The following is a 16,130-nucleotide window of genomic DNA, read 5'->3' on the forward strand; positions in this document are numbered from 1 at the left end:
TTTCCTTCAAGCCATAATCTTCCTGGCAAAAGTTTATTATTGTCAAACGCTTATCAACTCCCCGCTTGCTATACAATGCATTTCAGCAGTGTTTCACTTTAAGGTAGGTTGGTTGCGTTTAATAACTTACCAGTAACAGAGGAAATACTTTGCTTTTAAACTGTTCTTCATAAAGCTGAACTATACTAGAATCCAGAGGGGTGGTATTACATAGGAGGATTGAAGATAAAAGATGGTATCAACCATATGATTAAACTGTGGATGCTGGTGGCAGCCGATGGTAGGAGTTGATGCTTTAACTCAAGTATTTAAGGAGGAAACAGCAAGGCAATGTTCTTCCATTCAGATGCTATCTGACTTAACTTTTAAGCCATTAGTAAAGTGCTAGCACTGGTTAAAGAGTGGATATGGATGGGAAAAAAAAACACCCAAACTGTATGGAGTTTGGGAGAAACAACAACTACTTTCTGTTCCTTCTTCCCTTCCATGTTAAGTAAGAATATGGCGAGCTTCTCTGCTCCCAGCTGCAGGACAGCTTCTCCAGCAGCCTGATCACAGGCCCAGGCTACCTGATGAGGTAGGCAGCAGGAGATGCCTCTGAGCATCAGCCACAACCTACTCCAAAATGAACACATGCTCGGCTCTGGTTACTCCTGGGCCTTGTCCTTCCTGGCAGGACACCGTCACTTGGGAGATCACAGTCTGGGGCCTTTCAACAAAACACGTTACTGGGGCTTAGAGCCTGTTCTTGTATGATCAGTCTTCTCTAGCTTTTCCTCCTGTAATGTCATGCTTTATATAGCACAGCCTCCTCTTTAATCCATACCTCAATTCTACCTGGATTACTTCAGGATGTACATTTGGGATAAGATGGGGGTTGGTCTCTTATCTAGAGCAGGCTCTTTGCTGCACAGGAATTTGTGCAACGCCTTTCCAGGACCCAGCTTCAACCCTCAGAATCACAGAATAGTTTGGGTTGGGACCTTTAAAGTTCATGTAGTCCAAGCCCCTGTAGTGAACAGGGGCACCTTCAGCTTGATCAGGTTGCTCAGAGCCCCATCTGACCTGACCTTGAATGTTTCCAGGGATGGGGCATCTATCACCTCCCTGGGCAACCTGTTCCAGTGTTTCACCACCCTCACTTTAAAATATTTAAGGACAAAAACCTATTCACTTTCAGTTTAAAACCATTAGGCCTTGTCTTATTGCAACAGGCCTTACTAAAACTGCCCCCATTTTTATTATAAGCCCCCTTTATTGACAGGCTGCAGTAAGGTCTCCCTAAGCTTATGCAGCACCCCACTAGTGTTCCCCATTTTCAGTACCACACAAATTTCACCTGTTTGCAAAAGCTGGCTCAGCACCCCTTAAGCAGTACTTCACAGCATTACTAGGTAATTTCTTCCATTTGGATTCCTAAATAATAGTAGGCTTATACTTAAGCAACCACTGGGAAAAACGAGGCTCTCCCAGGCTTAGCTTGGGAAATCGAAATGTACAGGAGAGAGCCAGAACCCTGAGCCAGGGCTCTGGGTCACAGAGTTGATGAGGGTTCGTGCTCTGAATTTTTCCTCCCCCCTGCCTGTAAGGCTGAAGGTATGTAGGTAGGACTGCTCATGCCTTGAGCACACCCCTACTTTGTACAGCAGTTGACAGACCTCAACACTGTCTACAGCGTAAGGGACAGAAGCACCCTAACAATTCCATGGCTGCAGGCTTTCTGTTATGCCCTGAGGGACTATCTAGTAAGGGGCCACAACACACACTACCTAACTGCAGGTGAGTTAAGATCCTCCTCATTCCAAGGGAGCCAGGCATTATTTCTTAAGGGAAGCTGCTTTTTCCCCCTTAAAACAGTACCTTTGTTATATCCTGGAGCGGGAGTTCTGAGAGAAGGTTTAAGGTCTAGGGATTGTACCTTTCCATGCACGGTGGTATGAACTGCCAGGTGCAGTCCTGCAGACGTAACCATCTTCCGTGTTTACACAGGACCCCTACACAGAAAGAAGTTGCAGAAAATAGTTGCAGCTTCCCCTGTTGGTAAAGACACAGCAAGGAACTAGCTAGCACAGTTGGTCTCCCCAGTATAAACTGGACCATCCAATAACAAATAGGAAGCAGAAGTGAGGTCAGTGTTCCTCCCTACTCCTCAAATGGGCCTGCCATTAAGCTGTATTCAGGTGAACACTGAAAACAAGTCTACTCTAATACTTGGTCAGGTCAGACTAAGAAAAAAAAAAAAAAAAAAAGACTTAGTCCCCGTCTTGATGACTCTGTTACGCGAGGATGTCGTAATAAATGGATGGTTTTTTGGTCTGGTGACGAAACAGCTCCAGCTTCAGACCAATCCTCAGAAGAACAGCTTCATCCCACCATTTTGCCATGACCTGGGAGAAGAGGAGAGACACACAGAGAAAGAAAAGAGAAAAAAAGAAAAAATAAATAGCATCATCACATACAGACACTTTTGAAAGCCCTGCAAAACATAACTGATTTTTTTTCCCCCCAACAGCACCAAAAGGACACGTGCTTTTCCCTTTTACCCCAGTAAGTATGGCATCAGTGTAACTGGGATAAATGCAGCTCTATGGCTTAATTAAAAGACACGGGCCTTTTATTTACATGAGACCCATTTCAAGGGAGAAGAGCAAGGAAGGACGTAAAGAAGTTACATAACTGAGAAATAAGGAAAAGAGAGGAAAGAATAGTGACAAATAGTGGGCACTGACGCAAGCAGACAGGGAGACAGAGACATCTATCTCCCAGATACCTGAAGAGTCCCTCTGCTGTTCAGTAGTGAGTTACTCTGAGGCAAGTCTCTTCACCCACAAGTTAAAGTTTTATTACCACTACCTGCCACTGCCTGAAGTGTGCTGTGTGGAACGGTGGGAACCTGGTTACAGTGGTTCAGGACAAAGCCAGCTGGAGATTTCGTGGCCCAGCACTTACCAAGAGTCAATACTCACTTGGAAGCTGATAGGAAGTCCAGCAGTAGAATATCCAATGGGGACCACAAGGCCTGGAATCCCAGTAAAATTACCAAGCTGCATGAACCTGGGGGAAAAGCTGTTGTCAGCATTCCTGCCCTGGGAGAGCAGCAAAGTCATCCTTTTATCAGAGAGGCAGCTGGGATCCATCTCTCCCACTCTATAGCCTGAGCTCCTTCAGTCAGTACAGCCAATCTCCAGCTGTTCCCAAACGTTTGCTTCCACAGTGCAAGCAGCACTCTTCTTACCTCATGGACCGGACCGTGAAGGACATGTCGCTGCTCCCAGTCAAGAGGTCAGATTCATAAATCCTTGGGGCAGTGGAAGCAACAGCTATGGAGGAATCACAGAATGGCTCAGATTGAAAGGGACCTCAGGAGGTCATCTTGTCCAACACTGTGTCGCAAGGACGGTCAGCTGGAGCAGGTTGCCCCAGACAATGACCGAGTGGCTTTTGAATATCCCCAGAGATTCCACAGCCTCTCTGGGCAACCTGGTCCAGTGCTTACAGAGCAAAGGAAGAGTCAGGAACAGCTCATTTCATTAAATCCATGTTTGATATACATTGGTGATGCAAACTCACACCCCGGGAATGCAGTCACATCACCGGGCTTTATGAATTAAGCAGATAGTTTCTATTTAGAGCAAGAACATCTTCATACATATGTAGATGTCCAGTCCCTCCTGTGTAAAGGCACTGACTCTGCAGCTCCTGTTTGAAGTACCAAGGAGGAGTTTCTCACTGCCATGGATATAGGCAGTAAGTCTAGAAATACACAGCAGTCTTTCTAACCAGGCTGCGTTTTCTTCTAAAGGCTCAAGGCAAAGTCTTTTTTTTTTTTGCAAAAAAATAAAGACATGCTTTTAAAATTGGGGAAGGAAAGTTAATGGAGTTCTTCATGTTAATGGGCTGTTCTTAACATGCACCACACAGCTGTTGGGTACCAGCTCTTTAGCCAAGGCTGCCCATACCTGGTGTAAGGATACAGTTCACAGTGTTGAAGATCTCTTGCAAAAATCTCATGCTCCGAGTCCTCTGTCGATTTGCCTGCAAGCAGAGACACCACTGTCTGACTGGGCCCCCTTGGTTCATCAGACTTGAGTTTTATGATGACAGTCTCTGCCCATTAGAACCTATGCCCCTGCGAGAGACGACACCATTCCTGTGGTGTGGAATCGAGATGCAGGACACCAGTCCAGGTGGCACGTCCTCCGTGGCGCCCCACCATTCAGCACGCTTTCACAGCGGCGAGCGGTACAGCCGGGCAATATCCTTCCCACGTGTATGAGGAGGTCAAGGGAACCCTCTACCCGGCCTTTACAATTTCACTAGGTGCCTCCCTACAGCCTTTACCACAGTATTTTCCTTACCGTAATATAATCCAGAGCTGTGAACTGGGAAGCCAAGGCCAGGTTAACCCGAGTGTCCAAATTCTGAAAGAGAAACATCGATCATGGCTCTGTTTGCAAAGAAACTGAATGTGACAGCCCAGGAGTTCTCTTCCAGGTCTGCTCTCCTGTAGTCATCCAACACGGGGTTTGTCTTAGAAAAAGCAGGAGAGCCTCTGTTTTCTCACTGACGTGACACTTGTTCTGCATCAGCGGGGACAACTACTGCCACTGATCCAAGCTGCTGCCACGTACCATTTCCTGGAAATGTTTATTGAAGTCAGGTTGCAGGAAGTCCCTCATCTCACTGAGAATGCAGATTGCGTGTGCTACTCGCACTTCCTCCATCTCAGGAAGAGACACCTCAACCACGCTGGCTCCCAAACTCTGCAGGTACTCCACAGCTGCAGGTAAAGCACAGACAGCATGCCCGAGTTCACCAAACTCCACAGAAGGGCTGCGAATCCCCACCCCACTGAGAAGTTAGAGACCCCAGAGGCCGTTATAAGACAAGCACTGTCGTGTGGCACGCAGGCTGCTGCATCTGCTTCTCATAGGTAAAAGCCTGCAGCCTAACTAGATCTCACTATTCCAACAGGGCAGGGGTAGGGACTTGCAGACAGGTTCCCAACCTACCCACGACATTTCAGGGTCCTCCCTTTAGCCTCCCAGTTAACCCAATAAGTAAAGACGAACTGACTGTGCCTCTCTGAGCACGTGACATGGCCAGTATTCTCTCAGCATGAGTGATTACTTAGCATCACGAGATTCCCATTCCAAGCCTCTTCTGAACCACAATGGTAGAAGAACCCAGGGGATACTCAAGAAACCAGGTCAACTGTACATGTTCACTAAATCCTGATGTGTTTGAGCAAGGCTGAACACCAAGACTTTGGGAAAAGTGAATCTTTCACAGTCTGGAAAGAATCCACCTCTTCCTTTGACCCCAACTTCTCCATAAATACCCAAGCTTGCCTAATTCCTTGGCTTAGGTGCCTCTCTCCTAAGAAAACTCCATACATGTAGAAGCACGAGTATCCATGGAAATGAGGCTGAAGAAAATCCAGGCAAACAAAGCCTGAATACTATGAACTCTCAGCCCCAATGCATAGGAGGCCAACCGCTATGCCAGGCATTGTAGAGTCTCTCCCCCCGACTCCCAAGTACTCATTGGGATCAATTTTGCTTAGTCTAAAATCTGACAAAGCCACCCTAAAGGCACCATTTGGCTGATTTCAAGGAAATACCAGAGGACTGGATATATCACAAAGACCTAGTCCTGTCTTTCCTACTGAACATTATGTCATGAAACAAGTCCCTCCCTTGAAAGTCTTCTACCATTTAAGCTTGCAAAGTGTTACTGAGCACAGATCTGTCTTTATACAGATGGAGGCTCAGCACACTGGACTGAATTCTTCCATTGTAATCAGACAATCCTACAACCGTCAAGCTTTTTAACCCTCAGCAGTCAGGAGGGCTTCCCTAATATAAAGCTACTGCTGTTTGTCCAGGCAAACCTTTTTAAGCATCTGCCTTTAAGGACTTCAGGCAAGATCTTTTTAAACATATAGAGGAGCACCAAGTGATACCACGGCATCAGGCAGAGTAAGAGATTTACAGACTTTCTCTCTTTACCTTTCTCACAGATGGACAGGACTTCAGCATCACATGCCTAGAGAATAAGAGGAAAGAACTAAGTAGACTTTAGAAACTGCCCTCCTCTCCTTGGTGAGTACACTCACCAGGACTTCGGTCCTCATGGAGCTTTCCTTGTTCCTATTCCTAAAGGTAGTGACTGAGCTACAGCCCTCTAGGACTGCCTTAGGCCACCTGCTCCAAGAGAACAGCTTGCATGTCATACCCCTAAGGAAAAGGAAAGGTCATTTTTTTTCCAGAGGAGGCTATTCCTCCTCTGCACTGGGGCAAAGCCAGAAAGAGTCCTTGTTTTCCTCCAGGGAAGAAATGCTGAGCACATTTGTGGGGTTGCATTACAATCACTAAGTGGTACTAGCTTGCAAGCCCAGTTTCTACATTGGAATGATGAAATACTGCTCAGCAGCTACACCATTGTCACCGAACGGATACACTGATTTTCCTCACTTGATTTTAAACTAACTGCCTTTTGTAATCAGTTCAGAAGCATTGCTTCCAATAGAAACAGCAGTATGAGGAAGCATACTAGCCATCGACTGTACAGTCATTACCTTTCCTCATGCCTCCAGCAGACTTTTACTCAAAAGGCTGCCTTAGGAAAAAAAAAAAAAAAAAAAAATCTATTCCTGTCGATGTTTTCACCCAGGCTACATCCTCTCCCAACTGTAAGACTAAATATGAGAAGCTCTAATGACGATGGGCAAGAGAACAGTGAACGCGCTGGTTCCTTTAAAATCTCATTTGGCAAAGCAGCAGAAAGAGAGAGGTAGAACAGGCACCTTAAAAAATGTCCAGTCCACTCCCAGTTTTAAGCCTTTCAGGTCAGGAGCACACATACCAGATAGGGTTGCTTTGGGCTGTTTTAGTCCTGCAGGGAACAAACAAGAGATCTAGGATGGCTCTAGGAAGGCAGAGCACCTGGGCTCAGGGAGGGAGAGGGCTCACCTACCATATGGATAGAGCGGATCTGGCTCAGCAAGGATACTGTAAACAATGGCTGCATCTGCCACTGAGGTACAGATAGGGCCTGGAAAAGAGAGATCAATTATAAAACGTGGCAAGGGGTAAATAGTACCTTTCTCCCAAGGTCTTTTGTAGGCACGGACTGCGCCTCCCCTGTGAAAGCACCACGCAGCAAGGTCCCTGAATTGGAGCACAAGTCCCTCTTACCTACGCTGACTGTGGAGTAGGAGAGCGGCAAGCTGCCGTGGGAACTGATGCGCCCAAAGGTACCTAGAGAAAGAGAAATGGGCAGTTAGCTAGGTATCAGCAGTCGCTGGTAAGATCTGACCTCGACGGCCTCTGGTGCACCCAGTCAGTAAGCAACACCCACCTGCCAGTCACTTGTATGTCTGCCGTTTCAGAGCCCCGATACTCATCTTTCAGTACCCTGTTCTGCTGACCGTGATCTGTCTCATCAGTGAAACAGATCTGTTCAACAATTAGTGAGACTGTTTTTTCCCATAAGAAATTATGTAGTTTAGGGGAAATACGCGTGGGGACATCTTGAAATCCGTGCATTTGAATATGCAAAAGAGGCATCTATGGTATGGAGGATGGAGAGGCAGGAGCAGGATTATCAACAGCAGGATATACCACCCCCAGGAGATCTCAGCCCTTTCACCAGTGAGACTTCATGCCTAACACCAGCTGTCTTCTGCAAGTACTCATACTGCCTTTCTAACCAGTTACATTTTTTTCATTGTCATCATTATCTTCCTCAGATGAATCACAATTAATCAACTTGATCACATGTGAAGGATGGAAAAAAACAGAGAGTAATGGTTGAGTATCTGGTCTCAGATGAAGCAGCAGAGATCCTTCAGAATGATAAGCCACTCCCAAAAGCTGGCATCTCTTCCAAGTGACAATCCTGCCTCGCCACCTTCCATGCTGTAGACACTGCCCTGTGTATTTATGTCCTCTGCACATTCTCCATGATTACATTAATTTTCACTGCAAAAACTGCATTGCTGCTTCATGTAACACTGATGTAAGAGGCAATGGCTATGAGCCCCCAGGTTCAGCTTACCAGATGCAAATCTGAGCAGCATCAGCCTCTCCATATAATTGGGGTGATGGCAAACCATCATGGGTGGAGATGCTTTTCATCAGCTCACTACAGATACCCAACTATGTTGGGAACACCTCCCAGCAAAGAAGGAAGATTGAAGAGGGATGAGTGGGTAGAAAGAAAAAGCAGCATGCATGTTCTGTTTAGCATTTGACTCAAGTAAGTTAGGTGTTTTTTGAACATCTTTTCAATAGCCAGTACTGAGAATACTTCTGCTCTGACAGTCCAACCCAGGAGGCTCTCAGGGTGTTCTTCTCCAGTTTCTCCGGTCAATTTTTGCTTGACAGAAATTAATGGACTGTGCCCAATTTGTTTGTGGCATTCTACCTGATACAGCCAACAACACACACGCACACACATGCCCTCCATGATTAAAAGGCTCTACCTTTCAGCCCCACCACACCACAAAACGAAGCAGGAATCCTCACAGAGCCGCCTCCATCTGTGCCAATAGCCACTGGGCAGAGACCTACCAAAAAAACCACACATTGGCATGTGATCAGAGAGATGTTGTATTGCCCTGTCCATTCTACCAGCAGCTGTAGCCAAGACAGCACAGAGACCTCTCTGTTCGGCTAGGAGCTCCCTCCAGCTTCTAAACCCCCTCATAAAAACTAAATGCCTGAGGTACTTTGGCTCAGGACCTTCCTCCCACCACCCCTGAACTCTGCTTAGGACCACCTACCTGCTGCTACAGCTGCTGCTGACCCACTGGAGCTCCCACCTGTGAAGTGGTTAGGCTTGTAGGGATTCCTGGGGATCTTGTGGTACCTGAAGCAGACAAATAGTGTTGAATCTTTTCCTAGGAAGGACCGCGTGGACTACGGGGCAGAAAAAGATCCAGAAACACAGCTCAGGGATTTTGTTCTCTTAGTAAAAGCGTGCCATTTAATCCCAGATAGCGCTATGTCCCTAGAAAACAAGATGCAACAAAAGACTTCTGCCTCAGAGTCCAATTTCTCATTACCATAAGCAGCCTATCCAAGAGACAGACCCAAAGACAGAGAAAGGATGCTGCTCCAGCTCTTCTGTCTGCGACAGCACTGTGCCGTTACTGCAGCCCACAGTGCATTATTGCAATTCCAAAAGGTGGAGCAGTTGGTGGCCAGCAATTCTTCCAGACAAGCAAGTCAGCACCCCCAGCTCTCCCCTTTATCCCAGAGCAGCAGCTCCCAAAGTCTCCAGTCTGACCACAGTCCCCAGACACCAGAGAGACGTGCCAGGCAGCAGGGTATCCAGCTGACCTCACACAGTGAGGAAATGCCCTGGCACGTTGTGGCAGCTGAGGGGGGAGTTCCAGTTCCATCCAGCTGCGCAGGCACAAAGCGTGGCTCTACACGTGGCTTATCAAGGCTGTGAGGACCACTGCTCTGGAACAGCAGTCCTCAGCCTGGCTATAGCCGGAGAATTCACAACAGTAAAGCAAATTCCAGTGAACCTGTTTTAGCTAGCAAATAAAACCACTAAGTTCTCCTGAGACGACTGTACCTTTTCTCACTGTTCTGGACCTCTAGCCGTTACTGTGACTGTGCACTAGATTACTATTTACTTGTTTTCTGTCACTGTTTTTTTCTACCGCTCATCCTGTAAACATTCACACCTTCAGGCCTGTAAGGTGCTTCTTACTCAGCAGACACCACTCTCCTTCCTTTGGTTTCAGGAGCCTTTGGGCTTCCACAGCTACTCTGACCATCAAACCTACAATGCTGTGTTTTCATACCCCTAGGGCTCTCCCTGCACAGGGTGCTTCCAATAGTTTTATTCTCACACGCTCCCCCTATTTTTGTCAGTTCTGGACAGACTTTTAGGTTTGTCTAGGCTGGGGGGAAGAGAAGGGAAAAGGATTTTTACCTATTAGGGTTGCATCCAGTTGTTCCAGTCCCTAGTTCATGCATGTTTGAGACCCCAATAATGATAGCCCCAGCCTCTCGCAGCTTCTTGGCCACAGTAGCATCTTCTGTTTCGGGCTCCGTCCCAAGGTACACTGTTCCCACTCGGTGATGGTAAGGTACCTTAGCAAGAAGACACCTTATTATAAAACCCTATCAAGACAGGCAGGCACACGTGCATGCACACTTCAACTCCACAACAGATCCCAGACATTAGGATGCACAGAGGTAAGCAAGGGCTAGGAAGCTTCACTCCTCAACTTGCCCTGTGTTGGTTCCTATTAGGAGGGACACTTAACCCTTCCCTATTTGGTCCTTCTCCCATGCAGAGGAGTCCTTTTAATACCATGATACAGAAGAGCAGAAACACCTAGATGGTCAAAATGTCTGCCTCCCTGCAGCAACGCGGTTGCTATGCCCAGAGGCTGCAGTACACTCACCTTGGCCCCACAGCACACAGGAGCTCTATTTTCCATTCTCCTACAGACAGAGCTGCAGTGTTTCAGATCTGCAGTGCTTTGAAGCAAAGCACTGAGATTAGATGAAAGCCAAAATACCAGATGGACTAATTTTCAGGGTATGCTAAGTACTCTTCACTTTGAGGCAGCACTGGAAGAATCTGTATATAAACAGTACTCCCATCCTATAGGTAGGTTTCTGCAGAGCCTGCAACAGCTTGATGGCACCGTCAGAGTATTTAATGGTAATTGTTGTTAGGCCACAGGCAAAACTCCTTGTGAGTGAGGATTTTCAAAGTAGCTTGCATATTTCTGATACATGTCCTTTAAGGTGAGAGGGATGCTTTGCCAGTGGAGCAGAGTCAGTGCCTGAGAAATACAGTTACACTTTTTATACAGTCTCATTTCATCATAAGGAGGACTGTTCCCCACCCTCCACCCACCACGGATTAAGAAGATCAGTACAAGATACAAAACACGTCTGCTGTACCCAAGATCTGTCTTCACCTGGCAAAACTTGTTAATCCTACTCATTACAAACCCACATACTACCCCTTACTACAAACATATTCTCAGGCTTCTGCTGAGGAATTGGCCTTAAAACCTTGTCGCAGTGAGTTGTCCAGGTTGACCACCTCCAGCATGAACTGACAGCTAGACAAGGAAACTCACTACTTTGAACTCTTCTTTCAGACACACTGGGATGCCATCCAGATAAGACAGGGTACATTTATTCCTGTAACGAGCAGTGGAGGCCTCAGCCATCTGCACAGAGAAAAAAAAAAAAAAATGCATGTTATATATATTTAGTTGAGCTGAAGGTCATTACCAGTATCAGAACAGATGCCAAAAATGGCTTTCTCAGGCTGCTGCTAAGCCAAACTATCAAAGTTTCTTTCTTCTTGCACCATATGCTGGTGGGAAACTACTACTTGGAAGCATCTATGCTGATGGATGCCACATAAGCACAGAAGTCCCGCTTTGAACGTCACCGTCCTTCGGGAAACAGATTGCTTTAGTGCTACCTCTCTTTGCAGGAAAGAAAGCAAACTTGTTTGTAGTCCTCTACACAAGGAAGGAGGAAAAATGTACGTATTTTTCTGTGCTGTGTACTGGCAGAAGACCCTCTGTCCCTTCTAATGGATGCTACTGCTCTTGGGGTGGCAGAGGCCCCTTTCCTACCAGAGTCAGACATTACCAGCATGATTTGCTCCTGGTCCCATTGCACTATTGCTCTGAGCGGGGGTGTGGATTTGTCGCAGTCCTCCAGCACGGCAATGATGTTCTTTGCTACCTGAGATGGCGTCAGCTTCCCATTCCTATAGGACAGGAGAAGTTGGGACCTTGTTACAAGACCCCCAGACCGCACCCCACACACAGGCTTTGTCTTTCATGCAGCAAGATGGCAGCTGTCACAGCTGTAAGCAAGAACTAGGCAGGAATCTGTGTTTGGTGATTATTTCAACACAGCTGACACCATCAGGACAGGAGACTCCCTTCCTTCAGGGGAGAATTTGCCTACACAGCACGCCCCTGACACTTAGAGTAGGGGGGCAGGAGCTAGGAGAGTTACCCAGATATTCCTGAACCACCAGATAAACAGGGAAGGAGAGATGACAGCTTTACAGAGAATCCTCAAGCCCCTGAAAGCCTGAGGCTATGAAACTCCCAGTATCACAAGCTAAGACCAAGAGGCCAGCCCACTTTACACAGGCCTCCCATTACAGAGAAGGGGATCCCAGCTGTACTGTCATATCCCACCTTTAACAAGCAGGCCTTCCCTACCTCCTGGTAAAAAGCTGTGTCACACCACGAACACGTCTATCTCTGGCTGACACGAAACACACACGGTCAGGATGCAGCTGTAACATCAGGCTGCAGGGTCAGCCTTTTGCTCCAAGGCTGCAGCTGCTGGCAGAGGTGGCCCTCGAGGAACAAGTGCCAGGAGCGCAAGAGGATCTATGTGAGCACTCCACGCCTGGCACACGTCCCAGAGGTAACCAGGAGTTACTGAACAGCCAACAGCTTGCAGACCCCGAGTCGGGGATGTGATACCAACTCTTCCCAAGCTGAACACGTTTCCTGGGTAAACCGCTCACAGGAGTGCAAGCGGTTGGGGAACCAAGGGATTCTTCAGAGACCCACAGCATGTGCAACTCACATCATCCAGATGAACCTTCCTCTCCTTCTCACTCACGTATTTGGGCAAACAAGGTATGTAGAAATCTCTCCCAGAGAAGACTGACAATAAGCCAAGGAAAACAGCATTTAAATATCCTTGAAGGGCTTGTAACAGTTGTGCCAGCTCTCCCAGTTGGCTCTCCTTTGTTATTCTATTAGAGGGAAAGGACTGCAGAGGGTGATGCTAAACAGTGGTACCTCGAGGACAAGAGATGTCTGAGTGCTTGTGGAACAGTAGCAGCCCACAGCAGGGGAACACATGAGACAGGTTGTTTCCAGACCATAATTTCACCTACCGGTAGCAGTCCAAGTAATCTTTGATCCCTTTGAAGCTAAATCCATTGCTAGCAGAATCAGACCTGCAAAGAAATGAATAAAGGGGCAACTGCAAACTACCAAAGCCATCTCTGTTTAGACCAGCAGACTTCAGCATCACAGTCCAGTGCAGGTTTGGGCATCACTCACAGTAAACTTGCTGGTCACCGTTTGGACCACTAGCCTGCGCATTTTGGCTCACACTGTCAGGCTCCTTGCACACATGCCAGACACCAGGTACACTAAGGGTGCCACAGAAATAAGGGGTCAGTCTTGATGGCATTTCTAGTTGTTTCACATTTCTATTGCAACACAGCAGTCATTAAACTGTTCAAAATTTATTCCAGGTTTACATTTGCTACTCACTACTGCAGCGTTACAAAATAGCTAGAATCTACTGGTAAACCTACTCCCAGGATCTCCATCACAAGTTCGATCCAGAGACAGCCAGCAGTACATACAGTGTGTGCTGCAGGGGGGGCTAAGAGGCACTATGCAGCACACATAAGGATAGACATCAACAAACTGCTCAAAAACTCCAGCACAGAAGAAACAGACCACTTCTCATCACAATGGGATGAGCATAAATTCATCTGAAGAGCTAGCTACAATTACTACTCCTGTGATGTCCCCGTATCATCATGCAAACCAGAAGCCATATCCTGGAATAGGACAGCATACGGCACCATAATGTGCTATGCAGCAAAGAGGTAAGGCTCCAGTAACCTGCTCTGTCATACTCCATATCTCACTGGCAGAGCTGGGGACACAAGAACCAGAAAGCAACGCCTGCAGGAAATACACCCCTCCCTCTAAAGTGAAAGAGCTGAAAGTTTTTCCTTACTCTAGCTAAAGAACTCAAGCACGGAGCAAGCTTACTCCTGCTTAAAGCCAAGATACATGCAGAGAACCTACTCTCTGAGACACTGATGAAGTGCAGCTCAGACATTTTCAATAACTACTGGATAGGCCCACAACTAAGAACCAAAATCAGATGGGGAAAGCACTCATAGCAGCCCAGCTGCTGTCACCTCAGCAAGACAAACGAGCCTGAACAACTTTTCACCTGGAATATAGTGAGATTTAATCAAGTACAGGCTGCAATCAAGAAGCTGAACAGGCTTTTACCCAAGCAACCTAACTAACAAAGCCTAATTTCTTGTGGATTGTTTTCTTCGTAACCTGTGTTCCTTCTCTCCTCCAAACAACCCCTGCATGAGATTCCTTGCAGGCAAGAAACAGCACACCTGCAAACTCACTTAAAGAGATATATGCGTGCTGAATTGCCACCACTAAGTGTATCATCTCCTCCAATAGTGCGACTAGAACCCTGGCAAGGGCAGAATTTCTCCCCAATAAGCAGACTCCCTGAAGCTTGCAGAAACTTGACATTGCTTGTAACTTTATGTGATTTGTAAGTTACAAAAGGAAAGATGACAGACAGCCCTATCTGTTTTGTAAAGTAGCAGGGGCATGGAAAAAAGATTTGAATCTGGATTACTGACAAGGACAGCTTCCCACTAATATAATAGTGCCAACATGTGTGATCTTCCACTCCACTCTTACATATCACATACTGACCTTGCATCGATCAACTGCTCAATAACATCCAAAGTGCTTTTAGCCTCAGACTTGTCTTCTGTAAGCTCCGCAGAGACCTCCGGGTAAAACGTGGGATCTTCGTGAATGTCAAGTGAACGCATGAGAGAGAAGTTGTTAAGCCTGAAAGAGAGTCACTGCTAGAGTTTGCAAGATTTACCATGACTAATTTTTCACACTGTTCCAAGGGAACCTTACCCAAGAACATTTTTGTCTTAACAGTCTGCTCTCACAGCAGGGAGTTGCAACAGTTACACAATAAACTCTCACACCTTTCCTAAAGGCAGCATCAAATCTATTCTGCTTGCTTAACAAAGCCTCCTACCTCTTGACATAAAGCCAGCTCAGCCTCCGTAAATCCAAGCTGGAGAAGAAATGGTGAAAGTTTTTGATTCACTTTAATTAGGCACATCACCCACAGACCAACAAAGACAAGAATGGGGAGGAAAAGGAGAAAGTAGTATAAGCCATACACATTCAATCACTAACCCTGTTAAAACAAGCACCCCTTCAGACCCTTTCATGGCCTGCTTCAACACAGTTCATTTGCAACCAAATACAACAAGGAGTGCAGCACAAGTCCAGGGCTTGGAACACGAAGCAAGGAAATCCAGACCCTGTCATAGATGTCAAGGAATGATCTGCTGTGTAACAGCAGTGACACTTGTCTGGGTTCGATTCACTCAAAAGGCCCATGCCCCAAGTGAAAATTCAGGGGTACCAACTGTGTGTAACACATTTCTCAGTGTCCTGGGATCTGCACTGATGACCCCATCAAATGACAGGCAAACTATGCGAGCCAAGCATGAGCCTGAGGTTCCTGACACCTCTTACCTGAGTGGCTCTTAGTGTAATGTACACTTGAAAGCACAGTTTCTAAACATAAAACTAAGTGAGAGAGAAGAAGAAAAGGCTGACCTAAACTACTATCTTTAAAAATAACGTGCCGAAACCTCTGACCTTCGTGTCTGGCCTCATTTTCCCACCACTACTATTCTTTTACCCCCACTGGTGACAAACACAGCAGATCTGCACATCCACAAGCTTTGAAAGAAAGACTGCTCTTCAGCAAAGAACAGAATGGCAAAGAGGCAAGCTGGCGAATTCAGTTTCTATGTTCCTGCTTGAGTGTGAAAAAAGGTTAATGTCTTCTGGTAGAGACCCACTCAAATCAGAGCAGTTAAAAAAAAATAATCTTGTAAACAACATCTATGAATTAATCTTGCTCCCTCTCCAATCAAGTCATGCAGTTTCCCTCTTAGAAAAGGTCATTTCAGATAACTTGCAAGTGGTGTGCAATGCAAGCACTTTAAAAAAAAAATAAAAACAAACAAAAAAAACTTGAAGGGGGAGAAAACTTTCCACTCTTACCTCATTAAGGGTGGCAGTAAGCAGATCTGTCCAAAAGCCTAGAAGAAAGTAAGCAAAAACATTGGTTTGCAGTAACTTTGACCTGAACACCTTCCTCACTAGACAAGGAATGCTCAATGTGCCCACCGTCTCAGAGCACCCTAGAGAGCATGCAATGCTATGTAGTAAAAAAATAGCACAAATACTTGTATTTCCGGCCACAAAATTGTCCCAA

General features: G+C 46.4%; 1 protein-coding gene across 1 annotated transcript in view; it reads right to left on the reverse strand.

Moving 5' to 3' along the window:
- LOC104364338 (fatty acid amide hydrolase) overlaps positions 1-16,130 on the reverse strand; it is an 18,128-nt gene continuing 1,998 nt past the window's right edge. Inside the window, exons 3-20 of the mRNA XM_042788480.1 lie at positions 15,917-15,954; positions 14,528-14,668; positions 12,928-12,990; positions 11,649-11,769; positions 11,123-11,215; positions 9,955-10,115; positions 8,789-8,874; positions 8,489-8,572; positions 7,200-7,262; positions 6,979-7,056; positions 6,809-6,897; positions 6,012-6,048; positions 4,632-4,780; positions 4,359-4,421; positions 3,960-4,035; positions 3,236-3,320; positions 2,967-3,054; positions 1-2,387 (exon numbers count right to left, since the gene is read on the reverse strand). Of these exons, the coding sequence (XP_042644414.1) occupies positions 2,277-2,387; positions 2,967-3,054; positions 3,236-3,320; positions 3,960-4,035; positions 4,359-4,421; positions 4,632-4,780; positions 6,012-6,048; positions 6,809-6,897; positions 6,979-7,056; positions 7,200-7,262; positions 8,489-8,572; positions 8,789-8,874; positions 9,955-10,115; positions 11,123-11,215; positions 11,649-11,769; positions 12,928-12,990; positions 14,528-14,668; positions 15,917-15,954 (1,626 nt within the window). The 3' untranslated portion in view covers positions 1-2,276. The remainder of the gene's footprint in view (positions 2,388-2,966; positions 3,055-3,235; positions 3,321-3,959; positions 4,036-4,358; positions 4,422-4,631; positions 4,781-6,011; positions 6,049-6,808; positions 6,898-6,978; positions 7,057-7,199; positions 7,263-8,488; positions 8,573-8,788; positions 8,875-9,954; positions 10,116-11,122; positions 11,216-11,648; positions 11,770-12,927; positions 12,991-14,527; positions 14,669-15,916; positions 15,955-16,130) is intronic.

This window comes from Tyto alba, unplaced genomic scaffold (genome assembly GCF_018691265.1).
Source record: "Tyto alba isolate M040663 unplaced genomic scaffold, T.alba_DEE_v4.0 Super-Scaffold_14, whole genome shotgun sequence".
In the NCBI taxonomy this organism is placed as follows: Eukaryota; Metazoa; Chordata; class Aves; order Strigiformes; family Tytonidae; genus Tyto; species Tyto alba.